General features: G+C 39.6%; 1 protein-coding gene across 2 annotated transcripts in view; it reads left to right on the top strand.

Moving 5' to 3' along the window:
- The window catches only part of SH3GL2 (SH3 domain containing GRB2 like 2, endophilin A1), a 97,678-nt gene extending 76,641 nt beyond the window's left edge, over window positions 1-21,037 (top strand). For both annotated transcript variants that reach the window (XM_048051341.2, XM_066988140.1), the window contains exons 2-9: window positions 1,678-1,746; window positions 4,031-4,103; window positions 7,985-8,128; window positions 9,990-10,123; window positions 10,928-11,086; window positions 12,605-12,708; window positions 14,397-14,527; window positions 19,547-21,037. In XM_048051341.2, the coding sequence (XP_047907298.1) occupies window positions 1,678-1,746; window positions 4,031-4,103; window positions 7,985-8,128; window positions 9,990-10,123; window positions 10,928-11,086; window positions 12,605-12,708; window positions 14,397-14,527; window positions 19,547-19,746 (1,014 nt within the window). In that variant the 3' untranslated portion in view covers window positions 19,747-21,037. The remainder of the gene's footprint in view (window positions 1-1,677; window positions 1,747-4,030; window positions 4,104-7,984; window positions 8,129-9,989; window positions 10,124-10,927; window positions 11,087-12,604; window positions 12,709-14,396; window positions 14,528-19,546) is intronic.
- The last annotated feature ends 5,156 nt before the right edge of the window (window positions 21,038-26,193 follow it).

Raw genomic sequence — 26,193 nt, 5'->3', positions numbered from 1 at the left:
GGTGGGGGCCCCAGCCCTGGACGCAGCACTCCAGGTGGGGCCTCACAAGGGCAGAGCAGAGGGGGACAATCACCTCCCTCCCCTGCTGCCCACCCCTCTGCTGATGCAGCCCAGGACGCAGTTGGCCTGCTGGGCTGCAGGTGCACTGCTGGCTCATGTCGAGCTTTTCGTCTACTAGAACACTGAAGTGCAGTAAGGCCTCCCCTGAGCTTTCTTTTCTCCAGGCTAAACAACCCCAGCTCCCTCAGCTGATTCTTATAAAACTTGTTCTCTCAACCCTCCACCAGCTTCACTGCACTTCTTTGGACATGTTCCAGCACCTCCATGTTCTTGTAGTGAGGGGCCTAAAACTGAATACAGTATTCAAGATGAGTCCTCACCAGAGCCAAGTACAGAGTAACAATCACTTCCTAGTCCTGCTGGCCCCACTGTTTCTGATACAAGCCAGGATGCTGTTGGTAGCATCATGTCGTTTTCCAATTTGCTTGCCAAATGAGAATTTTATTAAAAAAAAAAAAAAGAATATTTGCTAAAAACATGACACCAGCATTCACTTTTTTTTTTTATTCCTAATTGGTCTGTCAGCTAGATATTCTACATTGAATGATGGAATCAGAGAAGAGCCCAGGTTGGAAGGAATCTCGAAAAATGATCAAGTAAGATCTTTTGTGAGAAAAAGAAGCACTTGCATCTTGAAAACCTCCAGTGACAGGGATTCATTCTGCCAAGTCTCTAGGGAAGTTTTTCCAATGACTGATTGTTCTCACTGTAAAAAAAATATTTGAACACAAAACCTTTACATGTGCAACCCGTACCCATTGCCCTTCATCTCCTTGTGGCTTCTTGTGAAGAGCAAGCCTCTCTCCAGCTTTGCTGCGGTCCTCTTTGAGTACTGGAATACTGTGGTGAGGTCCCTCCGAGCCTTCATCAGGGTGGAATTCATGTGATGCTCAAGCTATTGTACGGTGTGAATATGTATGTATATTTTTATATGTATCCCTTTTATTTATAAACTTGATTTTTAATGTAAAACGTCTGGTTGTGGCTTTAGTCAATATGTTCTGAGAGTTCAAGGGCATGGATGCCTGTTGCCTTCTGTGTGGCTGGAGTCATGGCTTGGGAGCTTCTTGCTCTGTGCTTATACATGGTTATTATCCTTGGCGTTGAATTGATATGTACGGGACAATGCAGCAGGGACATTTTTCAGCTCTGATGAGAAAGTTTTTCGTGCTGTGATTCTTTTCCTAGTTCATTCTGTCAAGTCACTTCCTTTTTCACCAGCACACATGACCACGGATATTTGTCTGCTGAATACAGCTCTGTTGTTAATTAGTTGCTAGATAAGTTCAAGATACAGACCTCCATCCCACAGAGGAATAAGGGTGTGATAGTGCAAAGATGTGATAGTATGTATGTCTTCTGATAGCAGCAGAGGATTGGGTCTGTGAGACTTATGCAATAGTTTTTTTTTGTGTGTGTGTGTGTTTTTTTTTATCTGATTGCTTAACTTATGTTGAAGTGTGTTTGAATTTTTTTTTTTCAGAAAGAACGATACATCTGAATGTTGTACCAACTTAGAGAAAAAAAACAACACTTCCCCAGAAAAACATGGTGACCAAAATTGATGTTATTGCTGAATGTTTTTCTTTTTCTTTTTTTTTTTTTTTTAAACTGCAGAAAGTGAGTGAAAAAGTAGGAGGTGCAGAAGGAACCAAGCTAGATGATGACTTCAAAGAAATGGAAAGGGTAAGTCTAAATGCAGATATGTACATCCACTATTACCATTATTTTTTCCTTTCTAGGACAGGATTTTCAAAGCTTTTGTCCCCATTTGAGTAATTTTGAAAGACTGGACTTTTATTTGTCAGGACTGAATTTTTGGATTCTTATCCCATTTTATCTTTTGACTGAGGAATACATAATGTCTGGCACTCTTTATACTGCCAATATTTCATTCAGAGATTGAGGCTGATGCCAGCTACAAATTACCTTCAGGTAAATTATTGTGGAAGATCCCTGTAAGCAGAAAGAGTCTGTTTACAAGTATGGTCATTTCAGTGGCAGAGGGTGCCTGTAATTCTTAGCTCCTGGAGCATCAGTTGAGAGGAGCAAGAGCTGTCTGAGGGAGGGGGCTGACATAATCACTTGGTTATTCACTCACAGGTTCAGAGTTAGGCAGCCTCCAATGACAAAATGCTTCAGGAAAATGAGGGAATGAGGGCTAATTTCTCCCAATGGACTTCTCAGTGTGGCTTGCGGTGATAGCACCAAGTGTTTTCATGGAAAGAAGAGCCCACGCTATGTGTAGTAGTACAAATATGTTAGCTGAAAGGTCAGTGTTGGCAGTTTTTTTTAACTTCAGCTTTTAAAGTTACCATCAAATGTTTTAACATTAGTTACTGCTAGGTGATTTGTAGGGTGTGTATCTGATACCAGCCAAGAGAACCAGAAGCTATTTATTTGCACATTTTTGTAGGGAGATGGGGAAATAAAGGAGAAGATGGAAAATAAAGGAGAAGGGCATATCCTTTGCACTTCTTCACACAGTGGAGGTATTACAGAAGTGATTTCTCACTTCTGATTTCTCACTTCCCCCAGCTTCCCTTTGAATGTGTCACAGGTTTAAGCACTGCCATCAAAACTGGAAATTGTTAAAGAAAATTCAGAAAACTGATGCTAGGTTTAGAGCTGGAAGTAGGACAGAGCAACAGCCACGGCTGGGTCCCACATATGCTTGTGGGTGGCATGGGTTGGCAGCCCAGAAGATGAGAGCACTGAGAGCTGAGAAGAGAACAGAGAAAGCTCATCGGCTGCCTCCCCACTCCCCGCCAGGCCCTGTGTCGATTGCCAGCTTTTCCGTAGGCAGACGACATGCTCCTTCTGCCTGTCCATGGCCTTCTGTTCCCTCGCCCCCACTCTCCTCCGCAACCTTCTAGCCATTTCTGGGCTCCCTACGAGGCAGTTCAGCTACTTGTTCACCCAGGGCAGGCAGACCTCTGCTGCTTCTTTGTGTAAAACATAGAGCAAGGCCTGGCAGATGGCAATGGCCATAGAAAACAGGAAAGAGGTCAGTCACAGCATGTTGCAAACAACTTATCTCAGATGTTCTTTTTTAAAATAGGAACCTGCCATTATGGTAAAGAAGTTCACTCTGTGGGATACAAGCTACCTGCAGAGATAAGCAATGTGTCTTCATAAATGCAGAGTACAGAACACATTACAGGGATCCCCAAATCTGCCAAAACAGCATTTTTTCCTTTGAGTTCTGATTCTAAGAGATAGAATAGTTGTATATTTCACTATAAGCGACTTAGGAAGATGATGCAGAACACTTCTTAAGAAAGCAAGAATTCCTACTACAGTAAAAGAGGGTAATAATAGTTCTGAATTGTTGCTTTATTTTAAATTCCAAAATACAAAATACTTCTTCATGGAGTGATCCAGAGGAAGTAAATGGCTGATGCCTTCAAGCTGATAATTTTCTTGAAATCAGATGGCAAGAAATACTTTGTCTTCCCTATCCAAATTTTACCAGAACTCACTCTGAAAGATGTAGATAGTGCATTTTATCACTGGTGTTTGGTTTTGATTGGCATCTGCTTTTCTCTTGGTTTGCCAGCTACTAAGGGACCAAAGATTACTAATTCTTAAAATAGGTTTCAATGACCTTTCTATCAAAAAGTTATCCCTGTTGTGGACACTTCCTAGGGTGATGCAGAACATCAGTACATTGCAAAGAGTTGTATCAAATTCCCTGTACATCCTGAGGTACTTTGTACTAATGGCCTCACTTAAGAGGGATTCTGCTACAAGCAGAAATGATGGACTCATGTTTTGGTATTTTTTCAAGCATTATTACCATGCTGGAACCAGAGCTGGATTTACTTAACAGCTGTGCTCAGGGACACAAAATTAAAATGATAAGAACAGTTAAAAGAATTCATAAGAACAAAAAGAAGAGTGAAACACATATTGCGCGTATCTGACATCTCTTTTCATGTTTCTTTTTGTTTAACTTTCTGTCCTTTAGAAAGTGGATGTTACCAGCAGGGCAGTTATGGAAATAATGGCGAAGACAATAGAATATCTTCAGCCCAATCCAGGTAATATAATTTCACAATCTCACAGTACTTGGAGCACTTTTTGAAAATACTCTTTTCTCACTGGTGTGTTGCCTGACAGATCTCATCCTTACTGGTGCAGCTGAGATTAATGCGGAGTCAGTGGAGCTGCTGTGGTCACTTGTACACCTTTAAATTCAATTACTTAAGTATTTCCATAGTGATCTAGGAATGTAAGGGTTTTGAGTCAATGCCAGCTTCACTGATGGCATCAATGGAGTTATGCAAGTGAAGAATTAATGTGGAAGTAAAATTAGTCTGTGTACCTACTATTAGTGTCTTAGAGTTTTATGGAAGTACAGAGAAAAACGCATTCATTCAGTGTCTCTTAATAGCTGGAAACAAATTCAAGCTAGTGTGAAACATTGTATTGCTAGTGTGGTAGAATGAAGGACCATTGCTGGTATAGCTTAATTGATGACATTTGTATGTTAGATCACAGAGGAAAGGAGGATAATTCGATGATGCTGCCAGTGGATTGATAAAAGGAGGAAGAATATTTACAAGTACAAGAACTGTTGAAAAGAAAATAATGACTAAAATGGTTTCTATGTCAACAGATGGAATACTGTTTATGACTTGAGTCCACAGCTACATTGCTCATCATCAACAAGCACTCTGCAGGAAAAGCAATAGGATTGACAAACATGGGGCTAGTGATAAAATTGTTAACTACTGTGAAGCTGCTGTTGTCCAACATCATATAGACTGAGTAATAAGTTTTGGCTCTTCTGTGCTTCTCTGGCTTGCCTTCCTGACACATCTGAGTGATTATGATTGCTGTGAATCACAAAAGAGGCTCACTGCAACAGCAGAGAACAAAATCTCTGGAAGTAGTTCAGGGTGTGATTTCAGGCACCTGAAGCTGTTATAAGATTGCATTGCTCCAGGAAGGAGCAGTTCCCATACCCCAGCTGCACATTTTTTTCATTTGCTTGTGGAGTGTGTGAGTATCCAAAGATTAAAATTGTAATAGACAGGGGAAGATTTACTTTTTTTGCATATGAAATGAGATCACCTTATTTGCCACCTGGGCAGAGGTAGCAGATGGAGTAAGCAGAAAGGAGGATTACCTCTTGTAGCTCTCACCTGATCTTGGATTGGTTTATGCTGATTGCAAAAGGTCTCCTATATAGTGATGTGAATTACATGGAAAAATGACATTCTTCTTCAATAAAAGAAAAAAGATTATTTCTGTACAACTAATATAGTATTTGCCAAAACAGTATTTGAGGCATCCAAACTACCTATTTCCATTATTTCATTATTTCCTGTTTTTGTTTGTTTGTTTGTTTTGTTTTGTTTGTTTTAATAAGAAACAGAAACATTAAATTAGGAAGTGGAGGGAAAATTAATGAAAAAAAACCACTTTAACAACAATATGATTTTCTTTAGGAGTTTACCTGATTTTCATAGAATAAAGAAGGTTTGCGGTGCACCGCACACTCCTTGATAAGTAGGATATGCCCTGAAAACAGCATTATGCTTGTATAACAACGTAGAGCAGTATGAGAGATCTATTGTCTTCATGGTACTTTGGGGGATCAAAAAATGAAGTAAGCACCATTGCTTAACTTCAATAAACAGTTAGTGAGCTGATACTAGAAGGAAAAGAAGGGAAAGGAAATGAGGAGAAGAACAGAGAAAGAAGAATTTTAATGACAAAGGTGAAGTTATTGAAAGAGATGTTGGGCTGAGGTTACTGTGAAGGAAAAAGCTTTGTAGACTTCCGAATTATGAAAAAAAAAAGGAAGGCCACTTGAAAAATGACTAAAATTAAATATGATGAAGGCTTGGAGACTTTCCATGAAGATGTACATGTAATTTGAAGAAAAAGAGATGAAAGATGAACATGATTGAAAGTAGAAATAATGAGTATAAAGACAGAATAAAGAATTATGTTTCACCATGGGTCTGTTAACACTTGCTATTAAGGTGAATCATAAATGACAGCAGGGAATTCAATACAAATGAGAGAATTGGAAAAAGAATCAAGCATTCAGATCACCACCATGTAGTGCTTTGTCAATCTCTGCCTGTCTTCACTCAGGTTGAGACATAAAAGAAAGTATGTGGCACTAGCACAGCAAAAGCAATAGAACTGAAATGGGTCAGGATGGGATTTTCAGACTGACTGAGCACAAGCGTACCTCAGCTCCCCTGGAAGTTACTGGAATCAACTTTAAAAGAAGGAAGGTGGAATGAAGACACTGGTGGATGTATTCTAAGATTTTATACTAAAACAATGTGATTTGGGACTTTAAATTTCCAATAAAGTTAACTGTAGAAACCAAATTTAATGCTTACAATGAATAGATGAATCAGTGAAGCATGAATTTTTCATTCTTACCTTTCTCCTCTTCTTGCCCTTCCCTTATTGTTCTTTCATCTATTGCATTCTTTCCTATACATTTTTCTTTTTACTCTTGCCAGTCTATCTAGAATATAGTCACATTGTTGTTTTTTAAAATTCCCTCTTTTGTTTTTGCTTTACTTTCTGAAACTATTCCCATTTGTTCCCATTTTAATTCAGCTTGCTGCCTCTATTCCTCTGTTTCCATTTCTTGTCCTACTGATTTTGTTTGTGCCTGGGTTCCACTTTGTGCTTCTGTATTTTCCCTTTTCAACCATCCTTTCAATGCCATTTTTAAAGGCCACACACTTCATTAAAATGCATTTTCTTATATGGAGCAGTCAGCTAGTCAGCTGAATGTAGTTTTGTAATGGGTAGCAACACAAGGCATCAAACAATTCCAAGTGCAGAAAAGCATGATCTGATGTCACTGAAGTGCAGTGAGAAAGCTTGCAAAAATATGGTTACTATATATTAAAAACATGTTATATTTTCATAGCTGCTTCCCAGGCAAAATAAGTACTATGACATTTGCCTTATTTTCCTTTGTTTGCACATCTATGTCTGTGCATATGCCTCAAAGTGAAATACATTCAGCAACGAAAAACATCTTTTGATATACGCTATTCATCAGTAAATTAAGAGCAAAACACTTGCTGACTGCAGCCTGCTGATGTTTTCGTCTTACGGAAATGCATTCAAGGCTGAGTGTTGAACAATGACATTAGCTACTGATGTTTTTTTCCACAGAAATGCTAACTCATATGAGCAACTGCCAAAATTGAGTCTTTGCATGGAGGAAAGTAGAGGCATTCACAGCTGCCGTCCTGTAGCACATGCAGTAGTGTAGGCAGAGACGCATACTCTGAGTCAGCTGTGCTGGCAAAATTTGAAGTAAAATGCAATTACTTAATTCAATCTCTGCAGGCCATTCACATTCTGTAGTTGCAAAAATTCACTTTAAAGCACATCGTCAAGCAAATTATTTAGTTTATTTTTGCTGCCTTTGTTTTCATCAATTATGATAATTGTATGCTTTCTTCTGATCTGCAATTGTGTATTTGAAATAAACTAAAGTACAGTCAAAAACATATTGAAGTAGGAGTTTTCCAAAATTCTCTTAAAAAAAATAATTTTTTTTCAAAGGTTTTTAGACATTTGGGAACAAAGTTTTTATTTCATACTCTACAGATGAAAAACTGTCAAACATAAACATTTGGGGTTCCACAAGTTTAATCTTGAGAGTGCCTAGTCTTGACTTGTCCTTGACAGGAAGGCTCACTCAATCTGCTATCTGTCTGCTAGTCACGGATTCTAAGCTTAATAATTTGGGGATAGCTTAAAGATTTTTTTCCTGAGTTGTAGCACATCAAACATTGTGCCTTGAAAATGTTCATGGACTTTCTTCTGTCTGAGTCATTTCAAGGGAGTTTTTGACTTGAAGTTCACAACAGAGTCTGCATATTCAAACTGTTGTGTGTTTGTAACCTCTGTCACTTTCCTTTTTCAGCTTCCAGAGCTAAACTCAGCATGATCAACACTATGTCAAAAATTCGAGGCCAGGAAAAGGGACCAGGTTACCCACAGGCTGAAGCCTTGCTGGCAGATGCAATGCTGAAATTTGGCCGTGAACTTGGAGAAGAATGCAACTTTGGTAATTTTATTACTTCCCTTTCCATTATACTGAAATAAAAACGGTAACAAAATTTAGTATTACTTTCATTAGTGAAGTCTTGTGCTCTTATAAAGGAATAAATTCTGCAAAAAATGTGAGAGTTCAGCTTCATCAGTCTTAACCTTTTGAGGTCAACCTGCTGAGATGATGTGGTTCCAGTATCTTTTGCAGATTTGAATTAGAGATTTTTCTCTTGGAGCTGGAAGTCTAATTGTTTCCATTTGGAACCATACCCATGTAGGCTTTAGGCTCTGTCATAGATTATGCTAAAGGGACTTCGTTGTGGTGGAAGATATATGTGTTCAGAAATGGTATTATTGTCTATATGTGTGTACAATAAGAACCTTTTAACCTCAGAATTAATGTTACTGTCTTCATTACAGGCAAGAAATTAAGGCTAATCCATTTTTTAAAAGCCATTACTGAAAATCTTCATTCCTTGCATTTTGGCCTTTTTTCTGGCCAGCTTACACATTTAAGGCACTAGTGAATACTCCTGTCTTACCTGTAAAATCCTTCTTCCCACCAAGCCCCATATGAATTTACAGCTTCCTGAGTTAGAAATATTAAACCAAGATTTTGCATGGTGTTCTTTAACACTAGAGGTCTAAGTAAAAGAGGTAGCATTCATAGCAGGATCCTTTGTGTCCTAATTGTGTGAGCTCTGTTGGCTGTTTTTATATGTCAACACCCCAAACATTCAAATAGGACCCTGAAAATTCTGATTCCTCTTTGAATCTTCATAGCATGTTGTTCCTTTGTTTCTGGCATAAAGACAAGTGCAATGGAGAAGGTACTTGTTTATTGACTAGTAATTGACTAGCTTGGCAAATGTAGGCTGGTTTGTACTAAACACTGCTGAATTATTTTTTTTATTGGTTGCCTCTGACTTGCTGAATTTCAAATATATTTTTAAAGTGAAAATGAAGAACTAATAGAATTTAATTTGTGCAAATTGCTGTGTATTCTCTGATGATTGCATTAGTACACAGCAGAATAGATATGGCAATTATTTTCACATTCTTAAGTAATAGGAGCTATTATGGCTGTTTGTCATCCAGGTCTGGCAGGCTCTCTAATTTTGCCTTGCACTGCTGGCATCCCCTGCTTGGGAGACAAAGCTCCTTCTGATCCCTTTCATTTTTAAGTTTTCAGACCCTTTCTTTTCTTGAAAGGAAAGTGGACTTTCTTCCACCATCGTACATCTCAAACCACAGAGTATTTTTGAGCTTTTGTTTCTATGTAGAGGGCATAAAATAGAACAGTAACTTTTGTGGACATCAAGTGAGTCTTGGAGGAGATCTCAGAAATTCAGGCAGCTAATTCTTACTGAGTTATATGAACTTGTCTAAGGGTATGAACTTGAGAATTTCTTCAAAAGAATCTTTCATTCCCCCACCCCGCCCAACAAAAAAAACATTGTAAATGTTAACTATTTTTACGTTCTTTGATACAAATAGGAAGACATAGACTTGCATTAAAACTATTTTTATATGCAATCTAATGTCTGGCAGCAACACTGGAGCAAATAAATATAATTATTTTCTAACATATTTTCTTCACCAGATTGAGGAATGAGTGCACAATGAGGTGTGTGTAGGGGCAGGCTGTCTTTATGCAGTATGAATTCTCAAGTTCAGGTGTATCGCAAGGCATAAACTCTGGGGGCTGCAGAAATGCAAAATACATGTTGCCCTTTCACGTGGTGTGTCATACTCTGTTTCTTTCCTAAACTTGAGGCTGAAAATTAAATATCAACTGAAATTGCCATGAGTCAATTTCATTCTACAGTGCTTGGAACTAAGTTATCTTAAGTTAAACTGGGCATCTTCTTTTTCAGGACCAGCACTTGCAGATGTGGGAGAAGCTATGAAGGAGCTTTCTGAGGTCAAAGACTCTTTAGACATGGAAGTTAAACAAAACTTCATTGACCCACTTCAGAATCTCCATGACAAAGACCTGAGAGAAATACAGGTATTGTCCTAAATGTGGTAGTTGTACTCTGTACAGAAAATGTAAATGTTCAAAATCGGTTTGTTGTCTAATTTAAAAAGGGCTTTTTGTCTACAGAGGATCTGATTTGGTCTGTTGATTTGAGTTTTACTTTCCAGTCCTGTCTCTCTCATTGATGGTTTACAAGGGGAAAGATCAAAATTCTAACATTGATTCTTCCAAGGGAAAGTAAACACCTGAAGTATTCATTCTGGGGCTGGTAGCATTAACTTTTTGGGGGGTTGACCTGGTAAGTACTAAATAGAATGACACGACTGTTCTGTCAGTTAACAAACTGGAAAATCTTTAATAAAAGGTAACATTAAGTTCCTGTGGTGATCTGATGAAATTGATTAAAAATATTTTCTCTGTTGCTTTGTTCATGAAAACTACTATGCAAGCAAAAATGTACAACCTTTTGACTTTACTTGAATTTTCCCTTAAATTTCTGGGGGAAAATAACAGTGTTCAGGCAACTCTACATCAGAGTTAAATGTCAGAAACTCTCATATCTTTTATACAAGTATTGACTGCAGTTATCCATTCTGTGTGTATTCGGTGTGGCCTTTTTTAATGCTGAATGTCTGTCATATTTAGAGGGCAGAGCATCTCAAAAGAGATGTAAAACCACATCATTGTTCTTCCCCTCTGAGGAAGGGATGATATACAGCAAACAGCACATACTTGAAAATCTACATGGACTATCTGATTACAATGCAGATAGCTTTTGGCTAAAGAGAGTTGGGAAACACCCTTTATTCTGTGCTTGCGTTTTTGTTTTTTCAGCATCACCTAAAGAAAATGGAGGGTCGGCGCCTGGATTTTGACTACAAGAAGAAAAGACAGGGCAAGCTCCCTGATGAAGAGCTTCGCCAAGCGCTGGAGAAATTTGATGAATCAAAAGAAATTGCTGAGTCAAGCATGTTCAACCTTCTGGAGATGGATGTGAGATATCCCTCATTTATGCTTTGAGCTGAATCTTAACAACGAAAGAAAGATGCTTGTTCAGCAGTGAAGGCAATCTAAAGCAGTCTAGAACTTGAAAACCTTTATAAGTCTGTGATGCCACAGTTTCCTATAACTTTAAAATTGGGAAGCACTTCCTACCTCACTAGACTCAGTGAGACACAGTGAGAAGCTGTAGTAATGTACAGCATGCACATGCAGGACTAATTTAGCAGGTGTTTGATAAATAAGTGAGATAAAGAACGTCAATCATCTGTAACAGCGCTGTGCTTCCTTACTGAACAGTGTCACTTACAAAGACACAATACCTTCCTATTTAGAATTATATAAATGTAAATCATGATTTTTACTTTGCTGTTGTTTTGGGGTATGATCTGAGGCTTTTGTTCAAGTATGTATGCTGCTGAGCTGATTGGTAAATGTCAGAGATGATGAGCTCACAACCCCCATGGTCTCTGCCGTAATCGTATGCAGTAATGAATAGAAAAGCCAAACTTAATGTGACTGCTGAAACATGACTTTGCAGCATATTTTTCACTTACACACTAGTTGAGGAATGAGCACCTATTAGTTTTCTTTATTTTCTATTTGTAAGTAATCTTGAAACTGTAGAATGAGAAGAAAAAGTTGCTACTTCTGGATGAAAACAAACAAACAAACATTACAGCTGAAGTCTGTCTTACAGGGTATCTTGTCAACTGATACTCTATTTAAATATTCCAGTTGAAGGAAATGACTGGTTTTAAGTTTAAATTCATATGTAACTTAATACCTCATTTTGTTGCCAGAGCGCTTTAGAGGGGACATAACAAAAATGAAAACATTTGCATGTCATAAATGAAATATAGCTGTGCTAAAATGAAAGTATAATGAATTTGTATTTTTAATCCCTGTACTAAAATACATCCCCATATAACTAGATAGTCCTGGCCTGCATGACACCGTTGAAGTGTGTTGTGTGAACTGCTGGGAACTACAGCACCCTCACAAGAGCTTTGGATGATTTTTCCCTCACGAAGTAGAATTCTGTCTGACTTCACTACAAATACCCTACATACAAAAGGATGTAACATCTTCCTGTTTCTGTCTATTTCACAGCCCAGAATGCATAAGAAGCATGACTGTACTCTGTACCATTTTGTGCCCATCTAAGGGTGGGACAGAGAAGGTGTACTATGTTTTCATTACTGTCTGATCTTTACTTTCACAGTGTTTCCTGAATGAAGTAGGTCTGTAGGCTACTGTTCGTGCAAATAGGCCATGGAGATGATCAACAGAGAAAAGTTGCAGTCACCATTCCATATCCAATCATAACGAGACATGGTAATACATAAAGGCTGATATGTAACTATTTATGAACTACAAAGATGGATGAATTTTTTAGAGTGATAAGCAAAGGCACTGCCTTTGCAGTGTCAGCTTGAAAGTGGTCTTTGCTTTCTACTGCTGATGTGTTGGTACTGACCTAAGATACGATGTTTTAATGTCAATCCTCAGATTGAACAAGTGAGCCAGCTTTCTGCTCTTGTACAAGCCCAGCTGGAGTACCACAAGCAGGCCACACAGATCCTTCAGCGAGTTACTTCTAAGCTGGAAGACAGGTAATACACTTCCTTTAAATTTGTTGAATTGCTTTTTATGTTTTCCAGAGGCAGAAAACCTATAAGTAGAATGCAAAATGTATGTAACGCTGACTTACAATGTTTATAAACACATGCTTTCAATTAAATCACATTTGATAGCTTTAGTGAGCTGAGATGCTTTCCTCTACTCAGTCATACTCAGAATCATCTGCATCTCTAAAACACATAAACCTTAATTTGCAGTTGCCTGGTGAGACAGTCTTTGTTTTCGTAACCACACAATTAACAAGTTCCAAAAGATAACCTTTTGTCATTCTACACATTAATGGAAGGGTTAAACTTCCTTAAAATACCATGATTCCAGGGAAGGACTTGGCAAACATTGGAAGACTTAGAGTAAAATTCATAAAATCTGGAAGGTCAGCAAAGACTTTTCCTTTTAAATTCTCTTTTTCATCAAGTACAAGGAGTATCATGACAGAGCAGCTGGAAAGCAAGAACAGTTTCCTTGGAGATATTTCTTTTCTGAAGAAACAAGACTCTTGCTGAGCTTTTGGAGAGATTTTAGCAAGTCACTAAAACTGTCATCTTCAACTTCATAATCTGTGAAAAATGGTATCTGCTTCACAGAAATATTATGTGTAATAGAATTAAGTATTTTTTTATTCAAAGCTTTACTGTTTTGAAAAAAAGAACTGTAACTGAATGAAATACAACAAAGCCTTTTTGTTTATATTTATTTTGACAACATCATTACTTTTCTTTTAAATATATTTCTGTTTTATATTTCTGAAGAAGAAAAGCAATTTCTGGGGACTGACTAATACTGATAATATTTTGGATGGCGAAGAGACTCTTGTTATCAGGAGCAAAACTGGTTAAGTTAGAAGCAGTTTCTTTCAATACATAAATCAAAATGCTACCAACAACAACTCTGGGGCCAAACTAGGGACAGTTAGAGAAACCAACTTGCACTTTAAATGCAAAGATCTTGACTTAAATATTCTTCCCTAAGTGGTATTAGAATTACTTATGGAAGTTGTTTTGCATAAATTGCTCTCATTCTATCAACCTTAACTATGAATCTGAAAAAGTACCCTTTCCTAGAAATTCTAGACTTCTCAATTAAAAGAATAAATTAAAATGAATGATGCATAATATTTTTATTTTGGGAATCCAGGAAAACTGGAGTTGCACGTCTCTGTGAAACAAGTATTCCAAATTACAGATGAATGGAGTCAATACAGCTGAAGTCAATATATTCCCACACAGTCTCTGCACAAAATGACAAGAGTTGGCATCAACCAACTGAATAGCTAAGGCTTGCCAAAAACAGCAGCAAAATAACAGGTTTCAGTCAAGCTAAAAATGAGGGTAGAGATATTTGTACAGTCCTTTAAGCATTTCTAGATCATATCACGGGTTTTTCTCCACTATAAGCTCTTTGTTATTCTTAGACAAAAGGAAGTTGGCCAAAACGCTATTTCTTAAGGGAAAAGAAAAATTAATAACTCCATGGCACAGTTGCATCAGGTCGTTATTGGTAATTTGAACTAACACATTAAATAAAAATTACTCCAAATCCCAAAACTTTTTTAGACAGGCTGATTGATGGATGTTAACTTTAGCCTTGGAAATAAAGATGCTTGCATCTCATCTATTGACAAGAAAGTAACTCTTGACATTCAACTGATATGTTTTGGCAGAATAAAAGAGGCATCATCTCAGCCCAAAAGAGAATACCAGCCCAAACCTCGTATGAGCCTGGATTTCACAACTGGTGACAATACTCAGCACAATGGAGGAATATCCCATGCCACCACTCCCAAACCAGCAGGTAATAGCAGTAACAATGTGAGAAAAAAGCGCCAAATTTGGCTGAATTTTACTACAATGCAGAAGTTCCATGCTTCGTCCTAGAGAGTAATTCTTCATTAGTGAGGGAAAATGAAAATGAATCACAGAATCACAGAATCACATAATCGTCTAGGTTGGAAGAGACCTCCAAGATCATCTAGTCCAACCTCAGCCCTAACACTAACAAGTCCTACACTAAACCATATCACTAAGGGCTACATCTAAACGTCTTTTAAAGACCTCCAGGGATGGTGACTCAACCACTTCCCTGGGCAGCCCGTTCCAATGCCTAACAACCCTTTCAGTAAAGAAGTTCTTCCTAACATCCAACCTAAACCTCCCCTGGCGCAACTTTAGCCCATTCCCCCTCGTCCTGTCACCAGGCACGTGGGAGAATAGACCAATCCCCACCTCTCTACAGCCTCCTTTAAGGTACCTATAGAGAGCGATAAGGTCTCCCCTGAGCCTCCTCTTCTGCAGGCTAAACAACCCCAGCTCCCTCAGCCACTCCTCATAAGACTTGTTCTCCAGACCCCTCACCATCTTTGTTGCCCTTCTCTGAACTCTCTCGAGCACCTCCATGTCCTTCTTGTAGCGAGGGGCCCAAAACTGAACACAGTACTCGAGGTGCGGCCTCACCAGAGCCGAGTACAGGGGGACAATCACCTCCTTAGACCTACTGGCCACACTGCTTCTTGTACAAGCCAGGATGCTGTTGGCCTTCTTGGCCACCTGAGCACACTGCTGGCTCATATTCAGCCGACTATCAACCAATACTCCCAGGTCCTTCTCTGCCAGGCAGCTTTCCAACCACTCATCTCCCAGCCTGTAGCGCTGCTTGGGGTTGTTACGCCCCAGGTGCAGGACCCGGCACTTGGCCTTGTTGAACTTCATACAGTTGACCTCAGCCCATCGCTCCAGCCTATCCAGATCCTCCTGCAGAGCCTTCCTTCCCTCGAGCAGATTGACACACGCACCTAACTTGGTGTCATCTGCAAACTTACTGAGGGTGCACTCAATGCCCTCATCCAGGTCATCGATAAAGTTATTAAAGAGGACCGGCCCCAGCACTGAGCCCTGGGGGACTCCACTAGTAACCGGCCTCCAACTGGATTTGGCTCCATTCACAACAACTCTTTGGGCCCAGCCATCCAGCCAGTTTTTAACCCAACAAAGCGTACGCCAGTCCAAGCCATGAGCAGCCAGTTTCTTGAGGAGGATGTTGTGGGAAACGGTGTCAAAAGCCTTACTGAAGTCAAGGTAGATCACATCCACAGCCTTTCCCTCATCCACCAAGCGCGTCACTTGGTCATAGAAGGAGATCAGGTTCGTCAAGCAGGACCTACCTTTCATAAACCCATGCTGACTGGGCCTGATCGCCTGGTTGTCCTGCAAGTGCTGCTTGATGACACTCAAGATAATCTGCTCCATGAGCTTCCCTGGCACTGAGGTCAAACTAACAGGCCTATAGTTCCCCGGGTCTACCCTCCGGCCCTTCTTGTAGATGGGCGTCACGTTTGCTACCTGCCAGTCGACTGGGACCTCCCCTGATAGCCAGGACTGCCGATAAATAATGGAAAGCGGCTTGGCCAGCTCCTCCGCCAGTTCTTTCAGTACCCTCAGGTGGATCCCATCCGGCCCCATCGACTTGCGTACATCCAAGTGCTGTAGCAGGTCACCAACCATTTCCTCATGGATAGCGAGGGTCGCATCCTGCTCCCCATCCCCTTCCACCAGCTCAGGGTACCAGGTATCCAGAGAACAACCGGTCTTGCCGCTAAAGACTGAGGCAAAGAAAGCATTGAGCACCTCAGCCTTTTCCTCATCTTTGTAACTAAGTTTCCCCCCGCATCCAGTAAAGGATGGAGATTCTCCTTAGTCCTCCTTTTTGCGTTGATGTATTTGTAAAAATGTTTTTTGTTATCTTTAACGGCAGTAGCCAGATTGAGCTCCAGATGAGCTTTGGCCTTTCTAATTTTGTCCCTGCACAGCCTTGCAACATCCTTATAGTCCTCCTGAGTAGCTCCCCCTCTTTTCCAAAGACTATAAACCCTCCTTTTTCTCCTAAGCTCAAGCCACAACTCTCTGCTCAGCCAGGCCGGTCTAGTTCCGTGTCGGCTTGTCTTTGGGCACGTGGGGACAGACCGCTCCTGAGCCATTAAGATTTCCTTCTTGAGGAGTGCCCAGCCTTCCTGGACTCCTTTGCCCTTCAGAACCTCCTCCCAAGGGACTCTGCCAACCAGTGTCCTGAACAGCTCAAAGTCAGCCCTCTGGAAGTCCAAGACAGCGGTTTTACTGGTCCCCTTCCTGACTTCACCAAGAATAGAGAACTCTATCATTTCGTGGTCACTCTGCCCAAGACAGCTCTCGGCCACCACATCTCCCACCAGTCCGTCACTGTTTCTGAACAGAAGGTCTAGCGGGGCACCTCCCCTGGTAGGCTCTCTAACCAGCTGCGTCAGGAAGTTATCTTCCACGCTCTCCAGAAACCTCCTAGACTGCTTTCTCTGGGCTGTGTTGTGCTTCCAGGATATGTCTGGGAAGTTGAAGTCCCCCAGACTGAAGATAGTACAGGTGAGCTACTTAAACTGTTTGAACTGGCTATACCAATTCCACCAAAGGACACGGTCCAGTTGCAAAACGAAGTACAGCATTCTTTCTGAAATGTTCACATCCTCAGGCATGTGAACATGGATCCACTGCTTTAAATCTGTCTTTGGGTCAGAAGTTTCCTTAGTCCTAGAAACACAAAGGGATGCTGCCATACTAAATTCACCTTGAAATACAGATCTTAACAAAACAATCATTTAGAAAACCCAAAGACCAGCTGTAAGTTTTCCATGAGGATGCAGAATCCTGACACCCCAAAAAACTCCATAATCTTATCCTGCTCTGTAAAGACAGACATACAGCCTGAAATTAAAAATCACTAAAAACAAGAACAAAGCGAAGTGAGTTTTTCATCCAGCTGGGAGCAGGATGAAACATTTATGTAACCATGCATCATTATTGTCTTAACGATGTACTTTATTTCATATCAGCACATACTAAGAAAGCCTTGTCACTTGTTTCTCACAATAATGGTCTGTTAATTCCATGTTACAGTGATGGTTGTCCTCTGTCTGGTCCCTGACATCAACTGTTCCAGTTGATTTCAATGACAATTGCAGGCACATTCTGTATTGCATGACAGTGGTTCTTCACTAGATCTTTAGTCAGGATTTCCTTCCTTCCTGTTGTATCCTGATGTGAATATTTAATGTTCTCCCAAGTACAGGCAGCAACAGCATCTCCATTTGGCACCTGCAACTGGAAATTGTCATGCATAGCCTTCTAAAGTAGTAATTTTCTCATTATGCTGGCAAGACATGGGGGATTATACAGGGGATTATGCATGGGGGGTTATACTAGGGATTCCTTATGTATGAGTGTGGCTTGAGTCTTGCATAGTAAAGGTCTTCCTGTCTTGTCATCAGAATTTTCTTCTTCCTTTGTGTTTTTGTGGTGTCATGAACACTTGTCTGTGCAAAGGCAGTACAGACTGATATTCCTGTATCCCTTAAGCATTTGTGTTTTCCTTTTCAGAGAGCAATATTTAGCATTTTCTTCAATAGGGATTCTGTCTTTTGAGGTTCTCATCAGTTTCAGAGAATTCCCTTCTTATTTGAAAATTCTTTAATATAGGTTTGGGCTGGTTCATTCAAAGCTCAGATCTTCAGTGTTCATTTGAATTTTAGTTCTAGTTTACCTTTCATAGCTAAGTCTTCTATGTTTCAGCTGTTAGTGATGAGGATACCAAACAGGCATCATAAGGCTTGTTGATGCCAGCAAAATAGACTTCATGAAAAATAAAGGATGTCTGCTCTCTTTAACTTTACTCCTCCAGCAAAATAAACAGTGAGCAATATATAAAGAAATGAAAGGAGGTTTCACTACAGAATTTCATAAATTAAATATACTATCTGAAAAGCTTATTGTATTGACATCTATAGAAATGTAGCTCAAGCATAGGTCTTCATTCATCATGAAGCCAGTACATATGAAAAAGCTGGAATATGTATTCCTAGAAATGTCATTATAGGGTAATGGCATGCATCAGTTCACTCTGACCACTGGAAGTATGTGAACTTTTACTATGGGAAGTCAGGTAGGAATATAAGTTTCATACATTTTAGTTCTGATAAATCCTAAATATTTTGACCAGGAACAGTTATGCTTTTGGTAGGCTTGAAGTTATAGAGACTTGGGAGGTAGAAGGGTGGGGCAAGAAGGAAAGCATATTTCTTAATTTCATATAAGCTATGAAAATCTAAACTAACTAATGACTTATAGTAATATCTGTTAGCCATTCTAAAGGGTTTACATGATGTTTATCAGCTACCATATTTGAAAGCTTTCCATTTTAAACTTGTTCCAAATCTACCCTGGTGGCCACACAATCATCAATTTTTTTTTGTGATAATGGGGAGAAAATGTCATTGGAAACCTCTCTTTTAAATTCTGAAGATTAGGATCATGTATGACTGTTTGAAGTATATCTGTACCAGTGAAGATTCCAAATAAAGGCATAGTTAAATCTTCACTCTTGTTTCAATATAACCCTTTCACTGTTTACCTGAGACCCAGACAAAACATCTGTGCCAGTAAAGATGGAAATTTATTTGGGCTTTTGCTTCATTTTGTGTGTTTTGTAAACAGATAAAAATCAGATCCCAAACTGGTAGTAGCCGCTCTTTTAGGACCGGGCTTGACTGTAGTTTAGTTATTTTAGTAGTCTCATTTACTAACAGAACCACATATGAAGACTCAAGGCTGTCAAAAGCTTTTAACTACCTTCTAATGCAGTTTAGCAGTCCAAATTTAGATGCTGTGAAAGGACTGTCATCACCATATGAATTACCTCAGAACAGCAAAATTTGTAGAAAGTAGGAGGGTTAAGTGGATACTGTAACAGTCAAGATTTTTAAACATGCTGTTTCTTTCTGTTTCTTCTCCACAGGTGCTCACATGGATCAGCCATGCTGCCGAGCTCTGTATGACTTTGAACCAGAAAATGAGGGGGAGCTGGGATTTAAAGAGGGTGATATTATTACCCTTACTAACCAGATCGATGAAAACTGGTATGAAGGGATGCTTCATGGCCAGTCAGGCTTCTTCCCTATCAATTATGTTGATATTCTAGTTCCTTTACCCAATTAGAATGGCTGATTCACCACCTGACCCAGATAGTAATGTCAGTACCACTGCTTTCCAAATGCTGCTTCTTACACCTTACAAGTGCAAATTGCAGTGGTTAGAGTCATCAAGTCCCACTGAGCATCTTTGGTTTATGTGTTGTCATACTACGTAGTGGTGATGCGTGGTATCTTCTGAGCCAACACAATGTTGTGAGCCAACACAGTGTTAGATCACTTGGCCATGCTGGCCTGGTGGTAACCAGAGCTATTGCTGAGACGGAGTTGGGAAGACAATGGCAAGCCAGACAGATGACTCATGGTGAAGTAGCAGGAAGTGAAGGCGGTATTGGGAAGATAATGCCTATCACCACTGTATTACTTTTCAATCTTAGTTCTCTATAAAAAGAGGGAAGAGTTCTTACCATTCCATCTTTCCCTTCCTTATGGTACAGTTCACACAGGTCTAACCTTGTCTAACCAGAATTGTGTCTTCTGACCAAAATGGCTTGCTATTCTCACAGAGACAGTATAAATGTAGACCCTCTGGTTTCTCAGAAAGTGAACCACTGTACTGTGTGCCCTTCTGATCTATGCTCATTTTTGTATTCTTGATTGTTATTTAAAACCTATTTCCATCCAGAAGTAAACTGTAAACCATAAAAAGGGGATTCCTATAATAAAAAGCTTGAACCACAAACCACATGAATTTGCCCTTCAGAAATTTTGAGCATGCTCAACAAAATGCCAATAGGAGGGCAAGATAGGGGATAAAACTGCTTAAGTGTTAACTGTTTCTTGTCAATTTTTGGCACAAAATCATGCTGCTTAAGAACCAGATATTCTTTGTAAAATCATTCACTGGGGAAGAAATCCAACCAAACACAACCCTCCCTTCTTTTATTTCTGTCTACCATGTGTTCTTCGAACATCATTTGTGCATATTCTGCCCTCAATGAGGACTAAATAAAACTTATTTCTTTTTGTGTTGAGCAATTAAAGACATGTGGCTGTATATGCAAAAACACTTCCCCATATGTTTAGTTCATTATTTTTTTTCCTCCTTACTGCACTTGGTGTGTACAGTGCTGTGCCTAGCTTCTCAGCGTTCTTTTGGTAACAATTGCAAAGGTTCTGTTAGTTTAGTTGTCCAGAGTTCTATTTATCTAAACTATACAGACTCTTTCAGAGGTTTAATGTGCTGCTTCGAATGTGCCACTTCAGTACTGGATGATGTGAAATGAAGACATTCCCTACTGCTTTATGTATAAACTGTATCATGGAAATATTGATATTTCAAATAAATGCTGAGAGAATAACTGGAATAATGTTGTGTATTATTATTTTAGTGCTTATAAATCTGTTGTGCTAACTTCAGCTAATAAGAATTTTGTTTCAGAAAGCATTTTCTTCAAACCTGACCTGCAAATGTTTATATATATAAGTTATTTTTTACATTATTATATTGCTTCTCTGAATTGCAACCCATATGTATAATAGCCCTCATAAACAGGGTAAGCTGAACACTGAGCACATTAAGTTAATGTCATAAAGACCAGCATCCAATCTTGTGGAGACATGGTATTTCCCATTAAAGATGGATGGTTTTCAAAAAAACATCTAGTAATGCTTACTACAATGCTAGTAGTTTGTAGTAATATTTCATTTGTTTTATATAATTCAGCATTTAATTTCATTTTATACTCTTTATTGTACACATATTGTGATGGGTTGGCCTTGGCAAAGAGCCAGACACCCATCCAGCCGCTTCCTCACGGTCCCTCAGTGGGATGGGAGAGAAAACAATGAGAAAACTTGTGAGTTGAGATAAAGATGGGGAGATCGCTTACTGGTTACTGTCACAAACAGACTCAACCTGGAGAAATTTATTATCACTTAAAATAGGTTTGGGTAGTGAGAAATGAAAAAGACTAACATTAAAATAACACCTTTCCTGCCCTGTTTCCCAAGCTCAAATTCACTCTTTCCCTCCTGACTCTTCTTTCCCCAAACAGCCCATGGGGCTGGCGAGCTGGGATTGTGGTCGGTCCAGAGCAGCTCCTCTCTGCTTCCCCTTCCTCCTTGCACCTTTGCCCTGCTCTTTGTGTGGCCTCTCTGTGTGCTGCAGTGAGTGTATCTGCTCAGGTGTCATGGAGCACATCCAGAAGATTATTGCTGGCTTACTATTTTGTACTGTTTTTGTAGGGTGTGCAAGTATACAGCAACTATCTTAGAGAAAATTATGTATGATCTAGAGCAAAAGATGATTGGTATGCAGTGCTGCCCCACTCCCACCCTGCTGAGGAGTTGTTTTTTAGAGCATAGGGAAGTCACAGAATCACAGAATCATCTAGGTTGGAAGACACCTCCAAGATAACCTAGTCCGACCTCTGACCTAACACTAACAAGTCCTCCACTAAACCATATCACTAAGGGCTACATCTAAACGTCTTTTAAAGACCTCCAGGGATGGCGACTCAACCACTTCCCTGGGCAGCCCATTCCAATGCCTAACAACCCTTTCAGTAAAGAAGTTCTTCCTAATATCCAACCTAAACCTCCCCTGGCGCAACTTTAGCTCATTTCCCCTTGTCCTGTCACCGGGCACATGGGAGAATTGACCAACCCCCACCTCGCTACAGCCTCCTTTAAGGTACTTATAGAGAGCGATGAGGTCTCCCCTCAGCCTCCTCTTCTCCAGGCTGAACAACCCCAGTTCCCCCAGCCGCTCCTCGTAAGACTTGTTCTTCAGACCCCTCACCATCTTTGTTGCCCTTCTCTGGACTCTCTCGAGCACCTCCATGTCCTTCTTGTAGCGAGGGGCCCAAAACTGAACACAGTACTGGAGGTGCAACCTCACCAGAGCCGAGTACAGGGGGGAAATGCGTCTTTCCACAAATAAGGCCAGAAAGAATGCACAAAGAGTCCAAAAAATCTGTTAAATACCATCACCCTGTGACATGGGAACAGACCTGACATGTTGTATTCTTGGTGCTTCTGTTTTCTGTCTCATCCGATGATCCCTGAAGAACGCTCTATTCTTTAAGTAGGAATCCTTAAGTAGGATCAAAACCTTATTTGGCCACAACAGAGATTACTAGGGCTGACAAAAGTTTGCATCTAAAGCTCCAGTGATAGGATTAGGGAAAGGAAGAAAACAGGAAACTGTTTTTACATCCCAGGTAGTTCAAAGCTTTTTCTACAAAGCTCTGACTCCATTCCCTTCTAACATTTTACTGATGGGAGGCAACATTCTGTTTCACTGGCAGACATAACTTTTGAAATCCTGCTTCCTAAGGTGTATATTTTCAGAAACATTTTTAAAATTTGGTATGGATGCCTAATTATCAAACTTCTCTGTAAAAAAAAAATTAAATTAAAAAAAAAAAAGAAAGTCTCCCAGCATAAGCTATCATCTGCTGAATACAACTAAATATTTTGTTGTTTTTTTTGTTTGTTTTGTTCTGTTTTTTGCCTTCTTTCTCTTTCTCATTTATTGCAAAGTAAAACTGTGAAAAACAAAAATGGGGAAAAAAACAAAAAACACAAAGGTTTCCCCTGAACAGTTGTGGATTACAAAAACAAACAAACAAACAAACTGGTTTTGTTTTGCCTTTTAGTTTTCTCTCTCTTTTAAAATATCCCTTTCCTTCCAGTAAATTTGAAAGAAGATGATAGTCGCACAGAGAACTTTTTATTTGAATTATGGCACTATGCAGACAACTCTTGCTTTATAAGGAGACAAGACCTGCAAAGTGCTAGGGGGTCTTCTTTCCTGGGTTCACGTTTTTAGGTCTTTCTAGATGGCACCATCTAAGCTGAGCAATAGTTCTGCTCCAAGATGTGCCCTACGCTTGTCACATCAATAGGCTATGAAAACTGCATAGATTTTGTAAAAGCAGGGAGCAGGGTGTATGGGGGTCTATGTACATATGGGTCTCTTCCCAGCATAAAAGTAGGCCGTGTTCAAGATGGGCATATTAAGCAGTGAATTAGGGCACATTCCCAAGTAGCACTATATAAATCTGACTCCATTTTATTGAAATGAACCTGGTGTTAATTCTCTGTAATGCACCAGTAGGTTGGTTATGCAATTAGCCTACTAACTAGCCTACTATGCAAGTAAGAAAATTAGAATTTAAGTTCAGATTTTCTGCTCTGTATGCATTATTTTATTAATCTGTAAACTGATAGTCCAAATGCAGACTTGGAATTTCCAAAAGGTATTGCTATCTTGCCTCATTATTTGGCCCAAAATATTGTGGAAGATGGGAACAGCTTTGTGAAAAAATCTTCCTGTGAACTGTAAAGTACAGATCAATTCTATGCTATGTACCTTTAATAGTTATATCTAACTATTGATATATGAAGACAGGCAAGAGTGATGGGCTAAAGTGAAATAGTGAAAGACTTTGAGCTAATAAGATTTTGACTAAACATCCACTTAATTAGTTTGATGAATAATGAACAAATACATAAGGAATAACTTAGCCAAGTTTTGTAAAAAATTGCAAGCCACATCTAAGTATACATAGCACAATTTTAGTCATGACCCATGTGTGTTGGTCTTTTTTTCTTGAACCAGGTCATTTATAGAAAATACATTACTAATCAATTTTCCATCTGCATATAAACCCAGCACACTGCCATTAGCCTGTGAGTGGTGGCAAGTGAAAGAAACAAGAAAGAAGACCCCTTAGCTCTGTTTAGAAAAGCTCAGGTGAAGTTAATAAGGATGCATGCCTTGAAAAGATCAGTAAGGGCATACAACTGCAAAAGTTGTCCTTTGCAAACTTTTGTGCAAAAATCTCTAATAACAGAGCACAACTGAGTAGCATTTAAGACAGTTGTCCTTTATAATGTGCACCATATGCAGTTATGCAGTGTAGAATTTAAAGTCAAATTTTTAGTTAAAAAAAAAAAAGAAAAGAAAAATTTTATCTGCTATGCATCTAAAATGTTTTACTAATACTATTACATCTTCTCTGTTCAAATCCTGGAGCTAAGCACACTTTTGAGATCTCTGCTTTCTAATACCTAAAACACTCATCTTTTTTTTTTTTTTTTTTTTCTTTTCCCCCTCAAGGACAGAATTATTATTTAATTATATTAATTATTATGTTGTTTATATTTTTTTCTGTAAAAAGAGATGCTATGAGTCACCACAGAATCAGTATGGCTGAGGCTGTCTGGAACTCTCTAGTCCCATACCTGTTCAAGCAGAGCCAGCTAGAGTAGGTTGTTCAGGTCCAGGTTGTTCAGATTGTCCAGTCAGGTTTAAAGATCTCCACAGATATTTGTGGTGACTCCACAGCCTCTCTGGGCACCCTCTGCCCCCAGGTTTGACCAATCTCACCTATGGACAATGCTTCCAGTATATCCATGCCTCTCTTGTACTGGGGAGACAAGAATGGACCCAGGACTCTAAATTTGGCTTACCAGTGCTGATGAGAGGGGAAGGATTACTTCCCTCAACCTCCTGGCAATGCTGCCCAAAGGAGCCTGGAGCCTGTTGGCCTTCTCCACAAGGGCACACACCTGGCTTGTGGTCAACTTGGCATACACTGGGTCCCCCATGTCCTTCACATCAGAGCTGTGCAAACTGTTCTGTCTGTCAGCTGCCTCTGTAAAATTTAACCAACTGTAAAATTTAACTGTTATGTTATGCGTCAAATACTCAAATGTCCACAGGCCTTTTCCAAAGCCTGTATGTTATGCACAGCGAGGTCAAGACTAGTTATGGCTTTGTGTAACGGTTAAGGCTATAATGGTTGACAACATGAAGTACTTGAGGGCTAGTGAGGCATCTAATGGTGGAAATGACAATACACAGTTTGAGTGATTACACTGAGTTAATTGCATAAAGAGAATTCCATGAATACCTTGGCTAGGTTTCAAGGATTTAACATCTATTGTAAGTGCCTATACATAAAGTTTGGTTTCTTAAAGTGCCCATTGAGTTGCCACTTAGGCTGGTGGTGATTACAGGTTTTGTTTGCAAAGTTCGTCAAGTGTCTGCATGTCTTACCCAGAACCACTGAAGCCTTGGCAAAACTCAACCTTGACCCTTTGCAGCTGACAGGCTAGGTAATACTCTGGCAATATTGCAAGCAGAACTCAGTCCACATTGCAGTCTCATATTTTCTTAACTTATATCAAGGCCTGCTGGGTGATTTTACCTTTAAGCACTCTCAGCAAATTTATAGCACTAACTCTAGTTGGGCAGTCCCAGACAGATATTTTATGTCCCCTTCTGCCTGAGCCCTCCAGAGATCAGAAGAGTATGAAAACCACAAGCTCCTGTAGTAAAGCAAAATTGTCATGTCTGAAGTTTCAGCCCGTGTATGGTGTTGCATGATGAAGAAGGCAACTCAAGGAGAGGCACAAAGGATGTTTGGTCTGCTTGCAGGAAGCTTCAGAGCTAGAACTATCCTCTCTTATCACTAACTTTTCAGGTGGTGTTGGGGAATAA

The sequence above is a fragment of the Anser cygnoides genome, chromosome Z (assembly GCF_040182565.1).
Source record: "Anser cygnoides isolate HZ-2024a breed goose chromosome Z, Taihu_goose_T2T_genome, whole genome shotgun sequence".
Lineage (NCBI taxonomy): Eukaryota > Metazoa > Chordata > Aves > Anseriformes > Anatidae > Anser > Anser cygnoides.
The sequence above is the reverse complement of the archived record's forward strand: the minus strand, read 5'-3'. Positions and strand labels throughout refer to the sequence as shown.